The sequence below is a fragment of the Onychostoma macrolepis genome, chromosome 23, assembly GCF_012432095.1.
Source record: "Onychostoma macrolepis isolate SWU-2019 chromosome 23, ASM1243209v1, whole genome shotgun sequence".
Taxonomy (NCBI): Eukaryota; Metazoa; Chordata; class Actinopteri; order Cypriniformes; family Cyprinidae; genus Onychostoma; species Onychostoma macrolepis.
In genome coordinates this window covers 27,435,512-27,448,702 of record NC_081177.1, presented here as the reverse complement: position 1 = coordinate 27,448,702, position 13,191 = coordinate 27,435,512, and the positions used below count along the sequence as shown (strand labels likewise).

Sequence of the window (13,191 nt, the reverse complement as noted above, 5' to 3'; positions counted from 1 at the left end):
TAATAAAAACTATAATAGTATTACACTCGTGCACTTTTGAATTTTCATTTTTAGGTGAACTCTCCCTTTAATCTTAATGAACTGACTGAAGGGCTGGTCACACTATACTTTTCTCTATCCACTGACTTCCATTCATACACATGCAAATGCAGGAGAGCGGAAACACAAGCTCATGTGAAATTGAAAGTTCGGTGAACTCTGTCCTGTGAATTGTGTGGGATTGATTCATTGATACTCCGCTGCGTGAGCTTTTAGCGGAATGAAAATAACTTTAAATCTGCAGGATTGCAGTAAAGTGGAGTGAACTGCATATTTTTAAATTCTGAATGGATTTTATGCTGGATTACGTTTGTAAAAAAGACACCACACAGTGTGATGTTATGTTACATCCAATGTTCCCTCTAATTTTTTTTCCTCGCTGAGCAAAACTTCTCTCTATTGGGTGGACATTTTGGCCACCTGAGCAAAAACACTCTTTATACCAGACCTGTACGGCGCACACACAGAAAGTCTGTAACTTTTAATTTTAACATGCTATTTATATTTGATTTGACCCTTGATGGATGTAATGCACATTTTAGGTTACCTGAGAAAACATTTTTTTACAGTGCTGTTTTACCAAGTAATTCTATTAAAAATCATTAAAATAAAAAATAAAATCTCACACAGAAATTTTAATTCTTTATAATATAATATAATATAATATAATATTAGTCCTCATTTGTAAGTCGCTTTGGATAAAAGAGTCTGCTAAATATAAATGTTAATGTAATTTTAATGTTAATGTACAGTAGTGTCCTGCATTAGCCAAAATCCTGACATATGCATGGTTGAATGAAGTTATTTTTGTTTTCTTTGCGCACAAAAGTATTCTCGTAGCTTCTTAACATTACAGTTGAACCACTGATGTCACATGGACTATTTCATCGATGTCCTTACTACATTTCTGGACCTGGGAACATTTCAGTTGTGTTGCTGTCTATGGAGGGTCAGAGAGCTTAATTTAATAAAAAACAAATATCTTAATTTGTGTTCCAAAGACGAACGAAAGACTTACGGGTTTGGAACGACATGAGGGTGAGTAATTAATGACAGAATTATTATTTTTGTGTGAACTAACCCTTTAAAGTATTTGATACAGCAACTGACTCTATGAAACCTGTAACATATGTTACTTTTTATTTTAAAAGCTTTGGTGGGTAAATTACCACAGTATACATCTAGTTTGTTGACATAAACTCTATTCTTACCCAAGATGCAGATTTTTCTTACAGAGATGGGTCGTTCTGCTTTTTCTAATTATGCTCTGTATGTATGGACCAAGCTTCAAGGTACATTACATATGGAATTTATACCATCTCTCGCTATGTTTAAAATTTTTAAAGTCTATTTATATAGAACAGTGTACATGTTTTAATAACTGACTAGGATTTGTATTGTTTTGTGTTTGTTCACGTGTGGTGATATGTGGTCCTTTGCTGCCCATCTTGACCAGGACTCACTGGTAGCAGAGATATTGTATCTCAACGGGACCTTCCTGGTTAAATAAGTAAATAAATAAATAAATAGCGGCTAGCCCGAGCATTGCAATTATTTAGCATTTACTAGAATTCAATCAAATGGCTTTCCCAATGCATTTTTTGCGTGTGTCTTGTGCGGAACATTTTTTTGAGGGAACATTGGTTACAACTGTTGTGGTGGTGCCTGCAGAAATTCAGCATACTCAAAGTCTAGTGTTACATTTTACCCTTTAAATTACGTTTTTTCCCCCTTGAATAATCATTGCACTGGCTTTAACCAGGATTTCAAGATGTTAACCCAGGGTAAAGCATATAAAATATGCAATAAAGTCAAAATTGACTTAATCTATTGAACAGAGTTAAAGGCATCTAATAAAGGCAGGAGACTATGTAGAAAGCACAAAATACATGATACAAAGATCAAGAAGAAAAAATTTGATTATTAGACACAAATACATCACTAGTGCACTTCATTTAAAGCCATAAATCAATAGAAATGTGAAGTGAGTTATGCTGCAGTACCTCAGCGATCCAGTGGTAAATGCTGCTCCTGGACACCTGGTTTGTGATGTTAAACCCCTCCAGGATGTTGAGAGCGGACAGCAGGGCGGCTCCCGCGTGGGGCGGAGGAGGAACAAACACCTGGAAGCCTGTTAGAGACACGCAAGGCAAAGCACTGCTCAACCTGTCCATTAAAACTTTGCTGAGGTGCTCAAGACTACAGGTGGTGTTTTGTACCGACTATACCGCAGAGAAAATGTGGTGTTCTTAAACCACTTTATAAATTCAAATAAACCACTTAAATACCAAATAAAATAAAATAAAACTGTAGTTTGTTTAGGGCTGCCAGGCAGTAGGGCTGGGCAGTATATCGAGTTTGTACGATATATATTCTTTATAAGCGATACAGTATGAGGCAATACAGTTTATATCGATATAGAGTAGTTTGATACGAGCGCATCTGAAAGAGGACACAGACTGAGCGCCACTGTGGAGAAAGTGCAGAATCCAATTTGTTCTAAACATGTGACAAGCTTTATATGAAGGGCTTTTAAACACCCGTAAGATACAGTAGCCTATAGTTTATAGTTTCAGTTTAAAGTGTCTCTGTTTAATGTGTTTGAGATGTGCTGTTTTCCTCAATGCATAACAATAGGTTACTGTTCGTAACCCCGGTTCTCTGAAACATCGAGTGGAGAGATCCACCTATGGGAAGGGCATCCGCCCCTGACCTCTGCAGAAGCATCCAATTGCACCAAGTCTGGCTTGACAGACAGGACTCAGGAGCGCGTGCCCAATGGCAGGTACGGGGCCGCCCCTTAACCGAGCGCATATAACCCCTGCACGCACTACCATTCCTCAGTGAGCATATTCGCTTCTTGTGCAGCAAGCGGGGCAAACTTGGTGGATCTCTCCACTCGATGTTTCAGAGAGCCGGGGTTACGAACAGTAACCTATTGTTCTCCTTCATCATCTCGTGTTCGAGATCCACCTATGGGAGATATGGACAGCTCCCCGGTTGCCCAGTACACTCACAGCGAGGCCCTGTAAGCCAGAGGACGGTCACCTGGCAAGGCGGTGCTTGACACGTCACCAAGTATCTGACCCCACACAAAGGGAGAATGCAATACCGGCCATGTAAGAAATGACATGTGGTAACATGCATACAGAACCTGACAACACGCATTATGCCAAAGGCATATATTATAGAAATATACATATGAATATATTGACATATACATGCATATAAAAATATAATAATGTGTCAGGGGAGGGTACAGATGATCTGCTTAATGAGATGAATAAACTGGACAATCCAGGCTTAAAAATGTGTAAAGGGTCTAAGGGTACAAGGCTACAAAGAGCGCACACCTAAAACAGTAAGCTACCGGGGTGTGGGTAGCATCAAGCCGGTAGTATTTGACAAATGTGTGTGGAGAGGCCCAGCTTGCAGTGGCACAAATGTCCTGCAAGGAAACCCCTTTAAACAGAGCCCACAAGGCCGCTATGGCCCTAGTGAATTGCACTCTGAGGCCCACATGGCCGCACTCCATTAGATTCATATTCCAGAGAGATGGCTTCCACGAGCTAATGAGAGAGGCATTGCTTAGAAATGGGCTTCCCTGTGTTCAGGGGGCCCAAGAAATGAATAGCTGATCACTCCTCCTGAAAGGGCCGGTCCTGTCGGCTGGTCCCTGCACAACAGGACATAAAGCATTTAGCCTGAGCACTGATATGATATTAGCTGGTATCCCTCGCACCACTCCTCAAACACATGCCACTTGCAATCATAAAGGGAGCATGCAGAAGAGGCTCCAGCCTTCTGAATAGTAGCAACAACATGTGGGAGGAGCCCCAATGTGTTTAAGTTTGCCCTCTCATGGGCCAGGCCCAGAGAGCCACCCGGTCCAGGTGAGGGTGGTGGATTTCCCCGTTCGCTTGGGACAGGAGGTCCGTGCGTAATGGGAGAAGCCATGGCTAGGCATGCAGATAAGGGATTAGCACGTGCATGTTGTATTGGAATTCTGCTCCAGACACATAAATATCACATTCTTGCTCACATTCACTCTGACGCCGAGTGCTGTGACGTGAGCGAGCACACGGCTGTAATCAGCCAATCTTATATATGTCAGGATCTTGAGACCCGCTATTCTGAGCGTGGCCAGGCCTGCTCACGCACACAGAGAGATCATCCTAGGCTTGAGCGAGCCCAAAAGGGAGAACTCTGAATTCTTAGCTCACGCCTTGGTTGGCGAAACGAAAGAAGTCCTGTGCGGAGGATAAATGCTTATGTGGAAAAAAAGCATCTTTTTAGATCGAATGATGTGAACCAATCGATTACTAAACATAAGAGAGAGCAGTGTGTTAACATTCTGAAATTGAATTTCCTCAAATGTTTGTTCAACACTGAGATCCAGAATAGGACGGAGAGAACCGTCATTATTTGGAACTAGTAAATAACAGAGTAAAAACCCGTCTGCAAAGTACGGGGGAGACACTCGAACCAACCCCTTTCTCGAGGAGGAAGGAGATTTCGTCTTTCAGAATGTGAGCGGAGCTCTCTTCCGGATGAGAAGAGAGAACTCCGTTGAAACGTAGGGTTTTTTGCAAACTGAAGTCTGAACCCCTTCATTATTGTGTGAATCACCCATTCTGGAGCTGACAAAGACAGCCAGACTGTTACGTGATTCGCGAGCATCCCCACACAAACCGGAGAACTGCTTAGAGCTGCTAGTTCGGTTGGTTCGCTCATTTATGGTACAAAGGCGCCATCTCGAGGGTAACGAAGGGACGACATGTGGGGCTGTAAGGAGATGTTCTCTCTTATTAAACGAATTCATGTGATTCGTTAGATTTATTATTTATTAATTATTTTTTCTTTTGTTGGGCAACACTGAGACCGAAGCCTTTATATAATTTGTGAGAGACATGTGAAGGGAGCTACGAGGGGCAGAACTGGTGTCCGGAGGGCTGGCCGCCATGAACTTGAACCCAAAGCCACCTGTGGCCGTTCAAGACCGGCCGCTTACTCAGAGGGCATCTGGCGCGGCATAGGCTTCCTAGGAAGCAAAGTTTGAAACCCTCGTGCTTCTCGTCACAGCGCTGCTGTATTAGTGTGACGGCAGGACTGAAGAGAGCCTGGTCAGGCTAGACCGGCGCTTCGCCTTTCACTGTCAGGGAAACCGGAAAGATTAGCCACGGTGCGTGCTCTCCCACCACCGAGAGAGCCATAGAGCGTCCGCTTGTTCGAAGCGTTGATGGTTTGAGCAAGCAGTTTGACAGGCATTACGGAGAACGAGGTCGTTCACTGTGAATAACTCCTACCAGAGAAAGCGGGTGATGGCGACCCTTTCTCCAGTTGTTATACCATGCAGTTCGCTGGTAAGCGGATGGCAGGAGGAGACACTAAGGGCTCTTAAGAAGAGGCCTGATGAATGGATGCAAAAAAACAATCCATTTGATGCTACATGCGTTTCGCACATGCAGAGAAAACGGGAAGAAGCTGCTTCCTAGGACCGGGGGGGGGGGGGGTCCGAGACGTCTCCCGTCGTACGAGTCCTTTTCCTGGTCCGACGTATTTGAAGTGCTGGCCATTCGATATTGAGGCGAGCGGCCGCTCGCTCACAAAACTCGAGGAGGACAGATTGGGACAAAGCTCTAGGAGCTTTAGCCTGAGGGGGCTATGGATGACGGGATGGCCTCCTCGTCCTTCGAGCCGTAGAGAAGGCCTTTATTGTCCACGTCCCCAGAGCTGGGTGGCCCATCAATGAAATGGGGATCGGACGGCAAAATATCCTCAAAATGAGATTGTATTGATCGTCCCAGCTAAGAGAGGCTGCTCCGCGGGAGACCCCCGGGAGCGCACCGGTGTCGCCTTAATCCCATCCGAGTCAGACAACCCCGAGTTAGACAACACAAACTCGACAATCCCTGTGTATCGGCCACCTTGAGCCTTGAGAATATTTATTTATATAATTCGATGGCTTCCTGTGCATGTTGAAGACCCATGCAAACAATGCAAAAGGGATGGAGATCCCCAGCGGCGATGAGGGCGCCGCTCGCGACAGGTTGTCCACTGTGGTAACCGGACTCGGTTTGGAAGGAGCAAATAACAACGGACAATGGAAAAGGACAGGTAGGAGGCGGGCAGCCTAGTAATTAGTGCGAACATGGGCGGCTTGCAGAGTAAAAACAGCTGACCTGGTAAATTGACAAGCACGCCTGGCGGAGGCTGATCCAGAGATCTGTAGACGGTTAAGTCAAAGCCAACGAGCTGTGAGTAAATTTCAGAGGTCGCGAGAAGTGAATTTCAACTGAGGAAAGGTAGCGCGTCTGTTCTAGTCCTGTCTGTCAAGCCAGACTTGGTGCAACTGGATGCTTCTCCAGAGGTCAGGCGCGGATGCCCTTCCCATAGGTGGATCTCGAACTCGAGATGATGAAAGAGAACTTACATTTCACAGGTATATTCTCCATCTGTAAATGTTAGAAAGCCATGGAAATATTTCCATTTTTCTGTAGAAGTGCATGAGCTTTTGCTTTGTGATTCTCCGCTAAACTTTACAGACTTCATTTAGAACAAGCGCCGCCGCACGCATGCGCGCAAAACAGACAGAGCGCAATGAAATAGGAGCGCAATAACTCTGACTAAAATATACATTTCACTGAAATATTTGTAGTTGGACAATAAATGTGACATATGTAGAATTTTAAACGTACAAGTAAGTGTATTTGTATGATAGCACTAACTGTAAAGTGTAATGGGGTAATCAAAACAGCCTTTTTACTCAATTAGTCTGTGCTTTTTTATTATTTTCATTTTTAGTTTAGTATATTTAACTTCTGCTTTAAAAGCATTATTTTTGTTTTTAGATTGCAATGTTACAATGCTAGAATGTAATGTGATTTTAACCTTTTTTAGCAAATAATATATGCCTACATGCTTACATTCACTTTATTTGTTTAATCCAAATACAAAATACCGAAATAAATATCGAATGCCGCAATTCAGCCAAAAAATACCGAGATATAATACCTACCAAGCAGGACAGGAGCTTGAAAAATTTATAAATAATGTGGTCACAGGTGTGCGTTTTTACAACGGCTTCAAATACGGATCCTCCAATCAGAAGTCAGAAACGGATCTACCCACTTTAAGATGCTCATTTTACTAACACTGCATTTCATCCAACACCCCTTATAATTCACAAGGAAAACAATACAGCTTCATCTTAATTAATGAGTCATCACTCCATCTGCATAGCAGGAGTGCACAGAAACAAAGCAGAAACACTCACTGTACAGACGTCAGTGTTTATGTTGACTTCTAATAAACTATATTTGAAAGAAAATTACATTTCTATAGATCCACAGAAAAGCACACACCTGCACAGATGGATCTGTGGGCCACTATTTAAGCATTCCCTTGTGCTTTTAGTACTGAAGTACATAAAATGTCAGTTATTTTAATACATTAGTATTTTTTGTGGACTGTTTTAACTTTCACTCAGTTTCCAAACAAACATCGTTACTTAAGCATAACGATTGTGTACTTTATAAAATTCTGCTGAATTGCAGTGTTGTCAGATTTCCACCTGCAGTTCTTGTCTACCCTGTTCTGAGAAGTCGAACAACAACAGTAATTATGCACTATTATGAAATTAATATAGGGTAAAGCAGAAGGGTTTTTAATTGTCTGGGCTTTGAAGGTCAATAGATTACTACATCTAAACTACTCCAATTCATAAAGTAATAAACTGCAGCATTTTAAACATCTATAGGTTCTTTCAGAGCTGACTGTTGAAAACCGATGTGTGTTTACCCTGGTAAAGGCTTTGCAGTGGCTTCTGTATGACAGTGGTGTAGTTTTTGAAGTCGTCCTCTGTCAACACACCTCTTTTAGCTTGAACCTGGCAACAAAAACACAATATTAATATCATCGTATGATCTGTTATTAAACTGTTAGTTATAAAACAAAGAAAATAGCTACAAACAGTTTAAAAATCCAATGTTTGAAAGATTTGAATGATCTGACAGATCAGACCAGTGATGTTAAAAAAAAAAAAAACTAAATTGTTTATTAATTGAAATAAAGTTAATAAAAAATAAAAATAAAAATTTAAAAAAAAAAAAAGCACATGAAATTAAATTGAAAATAGTGAATTCCAAATATTTATAAATACTCTAATAGTATATCAATAATACTAAAATAACACTGGAGACGTACCACTGATGTCATTTCCTGAGTCAGATTCCCACTGTAAAACTCTGAGACTCCATTGGCTGCAATCCTGTCCAAAACGGCAGCCAAATCCAGGCGTTTAGTGAAGAGTCCCGCGAGTGGAGCCTGACTGTTCGGCAGGAACAGATCTCTGAATGCATCCGACACATTCTGCTCCTTCACTTCAGACAGCGCATCAGCTGCGAAAGATGACGCCAGTTATACCAAACTCAACATAAAATAACACACAAATATTACATTTACAGTCTGACAGTGCACAATGTTATTCCAAAGAAAAAATGCGTCGATAATCAAAACGTAGAAACCTCTGAAACAGAATTTCTTCTCGGCTGGACTCTTATTTTTCCAGACGTTTCCTGCAGACTGCATAAAAGTGTAAATGACATGCGTGATGAAAGCTCACCCAGCTCGTGCGTCATATTGAATCCATTCCTCGCCACATCTGCGGCCATAGTGACGACGTCTTTCCAGGCCATTCTAGAGGAGAGAGAAAACACTACGATGTACTTTTCCATCAGCCATCATTAACCCGTGTGTTGAAAATCTAATTTGGTGTTCCTCGTTAAAAATTATAGGCCTTTTAAACTGCTTGTAAACCTCTCATTATTACACAATATTGTATTCAATCTTTGTATCAATTCTTTTTTTTTTTTTTTTAGTTAGCACAGGTTTTGTATACAGTGGGGCAAAAAAGTATTTAGTCAGCCACCAATTGTGCAAGTTCTCCCACTTAAAGACGAGAGAGGCCTGTAATTTTCATCATAGGTATACCTCAACTATGAGAGACAAAATGAGGGGGGGAAAAAAATCCAGATTTTTAAAGAATTTATTTGCAAATTATGGTGGAAAATAAGTATTTGGTCAATAACAAAATTTCATCTCAATACTTTGTTATATACCCTTTGTTGGCAATGACAGAGGTCAAATGTTTTCTGTAAGTCTTCACAAGGTTTTCACACACTGTTGCTGGTATTTTGGCCCATTCCTCCATGCAGATCTCCTCTAGAGCAGTAATGTTTTGGGTCAGTTCTACAAAACTGTTCTAACTGAAAGAAAACAAGCTGATAAAAAGGCCGAATCCAACATTTGGTAAGTTTTAGGCCAATGCAATAACATTAACTTGTATTTTCAGGGAAAAAATCCAGTCCCACTTTATATTAGGTGGCCTTAACTACTACTGTATGTACTTGCCTTTAAAATTAATCATTTGGTACAATGCACATATTGTGTACATACATGTTTTTACATTGTACTTATATTTTTAAAAATACCTATATTTAATTACATCTGTAATTAATTTCTGTAATTACATTTATAATTACACTGTTGACCCATCCCTTACACCTTAACCCACCCTTAAACCTATCCAGACCACCAAACCTGTCCCTAACCTCACCTGTATCCCACCTCCATAGCAGCAGAAGTGTTTTGCAATACAGTATGAACACAATAAGTACATTGTACTTATTTTTTGATGCAAGTACATAGTAGTTAAGGCCACCTAATATAAAGGTTTTTTTTGCTTTTTTCCCCCCTCGCTTCTCACTTTTAGACTACTTTTATGCTCGTCAGTGTTCTGACTCTGAGTAGCGGTGACAGAAAAAATACTGGTCCTGCACCTGGTTGTTGTTTGAAAGAAAGTAACCTGTGATTGGTGGCTTGTGTGGTCAAAATAAGCTGAAGTGTGAACCAGACTTTAGGCCAACAGTTAAATCTTTATATGCTGTCTGTGAATACACAGCTTATCTTGAACTGTACCTTCCATAGAGCTGATGAGCTTGATGTAGTCCACTGATCATGCCGGGAACAGCCACTAACAGACCTGACTAACAGACAGACACACACACACACACGTCACTGCAGAGCAGATACTGAGCTTGCATTATTAATTCGATTCAGATTTTTAACATTATCAAATGACGCACTTAAAGACAAGATGAAAGCAGATGAAAATAAACCTTTACCCTTTGATTAACATGCAGCATCATGTCCTCGTGAATCCCGGAGGGTGCCGTCTCACGGAAGTCAATGACCCGGCTCTCATTCCTGCGGATGTCATGGACGAGCATCACGCCACCACTGAGAAGAGCGTGAGATACAGTCACTCACTGTTTCTGATTCATCACCCACTAAATCAATTTCTCTAGCCCTGCACATGTGCCTCCTTACAAAACCTTCGACAGGATTCCTGGAATTTCCATGATCGTTCCAGTTATAAGTGATTTACTGGAAAAGGATGTTTTAAAAAATCCTTTAACAGAGATTTCTGGCCAGACTTTCAATATAACATATTTAAACAATCACACCAAAAATAGTCATTGTACACTGTTCCACATTCATTTATGAGCAAGTTTTACTGCTGCAGCAATATACAGAACGAGAAAAATCATGTCTTTTTTAAATCAGGTATTCTAACAGAGCCTAAATTAAGAGTTATAATAAGCAAAATATATTTAATAAAAAAAAAGATTAGGTAAAATATTTTAAAAATGTAGGCCTATACCTAAAGGAGTAGACTAAACAAATACTCGCAAGCAGAGGTTTCTAATAAATATACATTTTAAACAAAAATAAAAATACATTCCCTACAATAATGTCCACAACTTTTGCTTATTTCCATTACTGTTCTAGCTCAAATCATAATTATGATTTCAAATGAACAAATCCTTAATATTTTCATTTTTCCATTACAGTGGGAGCACCGTCTGTAATCTTTAAAGGGATATTTCACCCAAAAATGAGAATTCGGTCACAAATTACACAACTTTCTTTCATTCCAAACTGACAAGTCTTCCGTTCATCTTCAAAACACAAATAAAGATTTTTTTAATCTTCGGTCCAGATAACCAAAACATTCTTGTTCAAGTCTTCTGAAGAGACAAAATCACTTATGTTGAACAGATTTAATTTAGGCTTTTATTCACATATAAACATTGATCACATCAAATATGGTAAGTGGAAGATCAATGGTAATTGCTTGATGCACAAGAACAAACCTTATTGATAAAGCATGTCTGAGCTTCCATTTACCAATTTTCATTTTTGGGTGAACCATCCTTTTAAAGGTTACCTTATAAAATAATAAGGTCTCTGAACGAGCAACACCTTCAATCTTCTCAAAGAGCCCATAAAATCATTGGCCAGAACCTTCACCCTCTCTGTTCCTCTCTGGTGAAACGAGCTGCCAACCTCCACCTGAATTACTGAGAGACCATCATGTTTCAAGAAATAGCTGAAGACACTTTTAACCAATGCACGCACAAGCTCCGTATTTCTTCTCTAGCTCGCTTCCTAATCTAGTTGTCTAATAAAACTGGCATTGTTCAAATATTGTGGCTCATTGATGAATTGCCTTGTTCCACTTTTTGTATGTGGCTTTGGATAAAAGCATATGCTAAATACAAAAATGTAAACAAAGACTGCGGTGAACCACTGAACTAGCGCTCGTACCCGCCGATGCCCGAGGTGTGAGGATGGATGATGCCCAGGCAGAGTGAAGCGGCTATGGCGGCATCAACACTGGAGCCCTGTTTGCCCAGAACGTCAAAGCCCAGAGACGTGCAGCGGGCCACATCCGTCACCACCGCGGCTTGATTATACACCTGAAGACAGAAGACACAAGGATAAGGATCCTTATAGAAGAGATAAGGAAAAGTTCTGTTCTATTGGGGGGAAAAAATCTATCTATCCAAAAAAAAATCTATTGGAATTTTCCCTTATTTTCATCTATTTTATCTTTCACCATCCAAAACGCATAAGCAGTACTCAATAGCTGGGTTTCCATCCAAAGTTACAAATTTGTGCGCAAAATTGGAATCTCACATTTGCGAATAATTTCCATGCAACGAGTCAAAGAGAACAAAATTTATCACTTCCTGATAAACTGGCATTAAATATCACTAAGAAAAGTATAAGAACCCACTGAATACAATAATTTTCATTCATAATAAACTACTTGTGCCTGAGAGCGAGCAAATGAAACAATAAATGCTGTCATTGCTTTCTGGGAACGCAGTCGTAGTTCTGGGAGGCAATTCTACAGAAATACTTTGATGACTGACTTTGCTCGGAATGACCATAACATTTCAGACACCGTGCATTGAGATCAGTCCGCTGGATAGTCAGGTTATGCCGCCACATCACGCAAAGTCACATGACTTTTTTTGATGCGCATGGAGGAATTTATTTGCAAAATGCGTTTCCATCTCCCATTATTTGCATTAACCCTTTTTCGCACAAGACGAAATTTTGTGTTTCCATCCCTCGTTTCTGATGCAATACTTCAAACTGCACATAAAAACAGCATGATGGAAACATAGCTACCAACTAGTGCTGTCAATCAATTAAAAAAATAAAACTAAATCACACATTTTTCTGGAATTAATTGCGATTATCTGCATATTAGTACAATACATTTATATTGTCAATTTCACATTGAATCTCCAAATTAATGTAGAAACATCATAAAAATGTTTAATGGCATCTTTTTACTAGTAGCTTATAATTAATAAAGGCCAGTATCATTGATATCAATACTGCTACTGATCTTTATTAAAAGGGAAATCAGATGCCCATTTTCCACAAGTTGGTATGATTCTTTAGGGTCTTCATGAAATGTCTTCAACATATTTTGGTTAAATTCCTCAATGGTCATGCAAAACAACACCTTTTTTACCTTGCCAAAAACAGCTCTGCTGACAGCAAGCCATTTTGGTGCATGTCTCTTTAAATGCTAATGAGCTCTGTTCACCCCGCCCCTCTTTTCCTGGAAGAGGAAAGTGTGAGGCTTACTTCTTCTGCAGGTACAGCTGGATCACGGACAGTGGGTCCTGATCCATCCTTGAGTTTTAACTTTTTAGCAAGGCCGTGGGCGGGGCTTGAGCAATATTATGTCATATTGCTCAGAAAATCAAAACGGCTTGATAATTGAGA

The 13,191-nt window shown here is 40.3% G+C and overlaps 1 protein-coding gene across 3 annotated transcripts in view; it reads right to left on the bottom strand.

The window, feature by feature from the left end:
* Window positions 1-13,191, bottom strand: part of LOC131532590 (glutathione hydrolase 7) — a 34,912-nt gene that overhangs the window by 13,496 nt on the left and 8,225 nt on the right. For all 3 annotated transcript variants that reach the window (XM_058764381.1, XM_058764378.1, XM_058764382.1), the window contains exons 4-10: window positions 11,710-11,861; window positions 10,224-10,338; window positions 10,018-10,085; window positions 8,663-8,736; window positions 8,245-8,438; window positions 7,840-7,927; window positions 2,043-2,170 (exon numbers count right to left, since the gene is read on the bottom strand). In XM_058764381.1, the coding sequence (XP_058620364.1) occupies window positions 2,043-2,170; window positions 7,840-7,927; window positions 8,245-8,438; window positions 8,663-8,736; window positions 10,018-10,085; window positions 10,224-10,338; window positions 11,710-11,861 (819 nt within the window). The remainder of the gene's footprint in view (window positions 1-2,042; window positions 2,171-7,839; window positions 7,928-8,244; window positions 8,439-8,662; window positions 8,737-10,017; window positions 10,086-10,223; window positions 10,339-11,709; window positions 11,862-13,191) is intronic.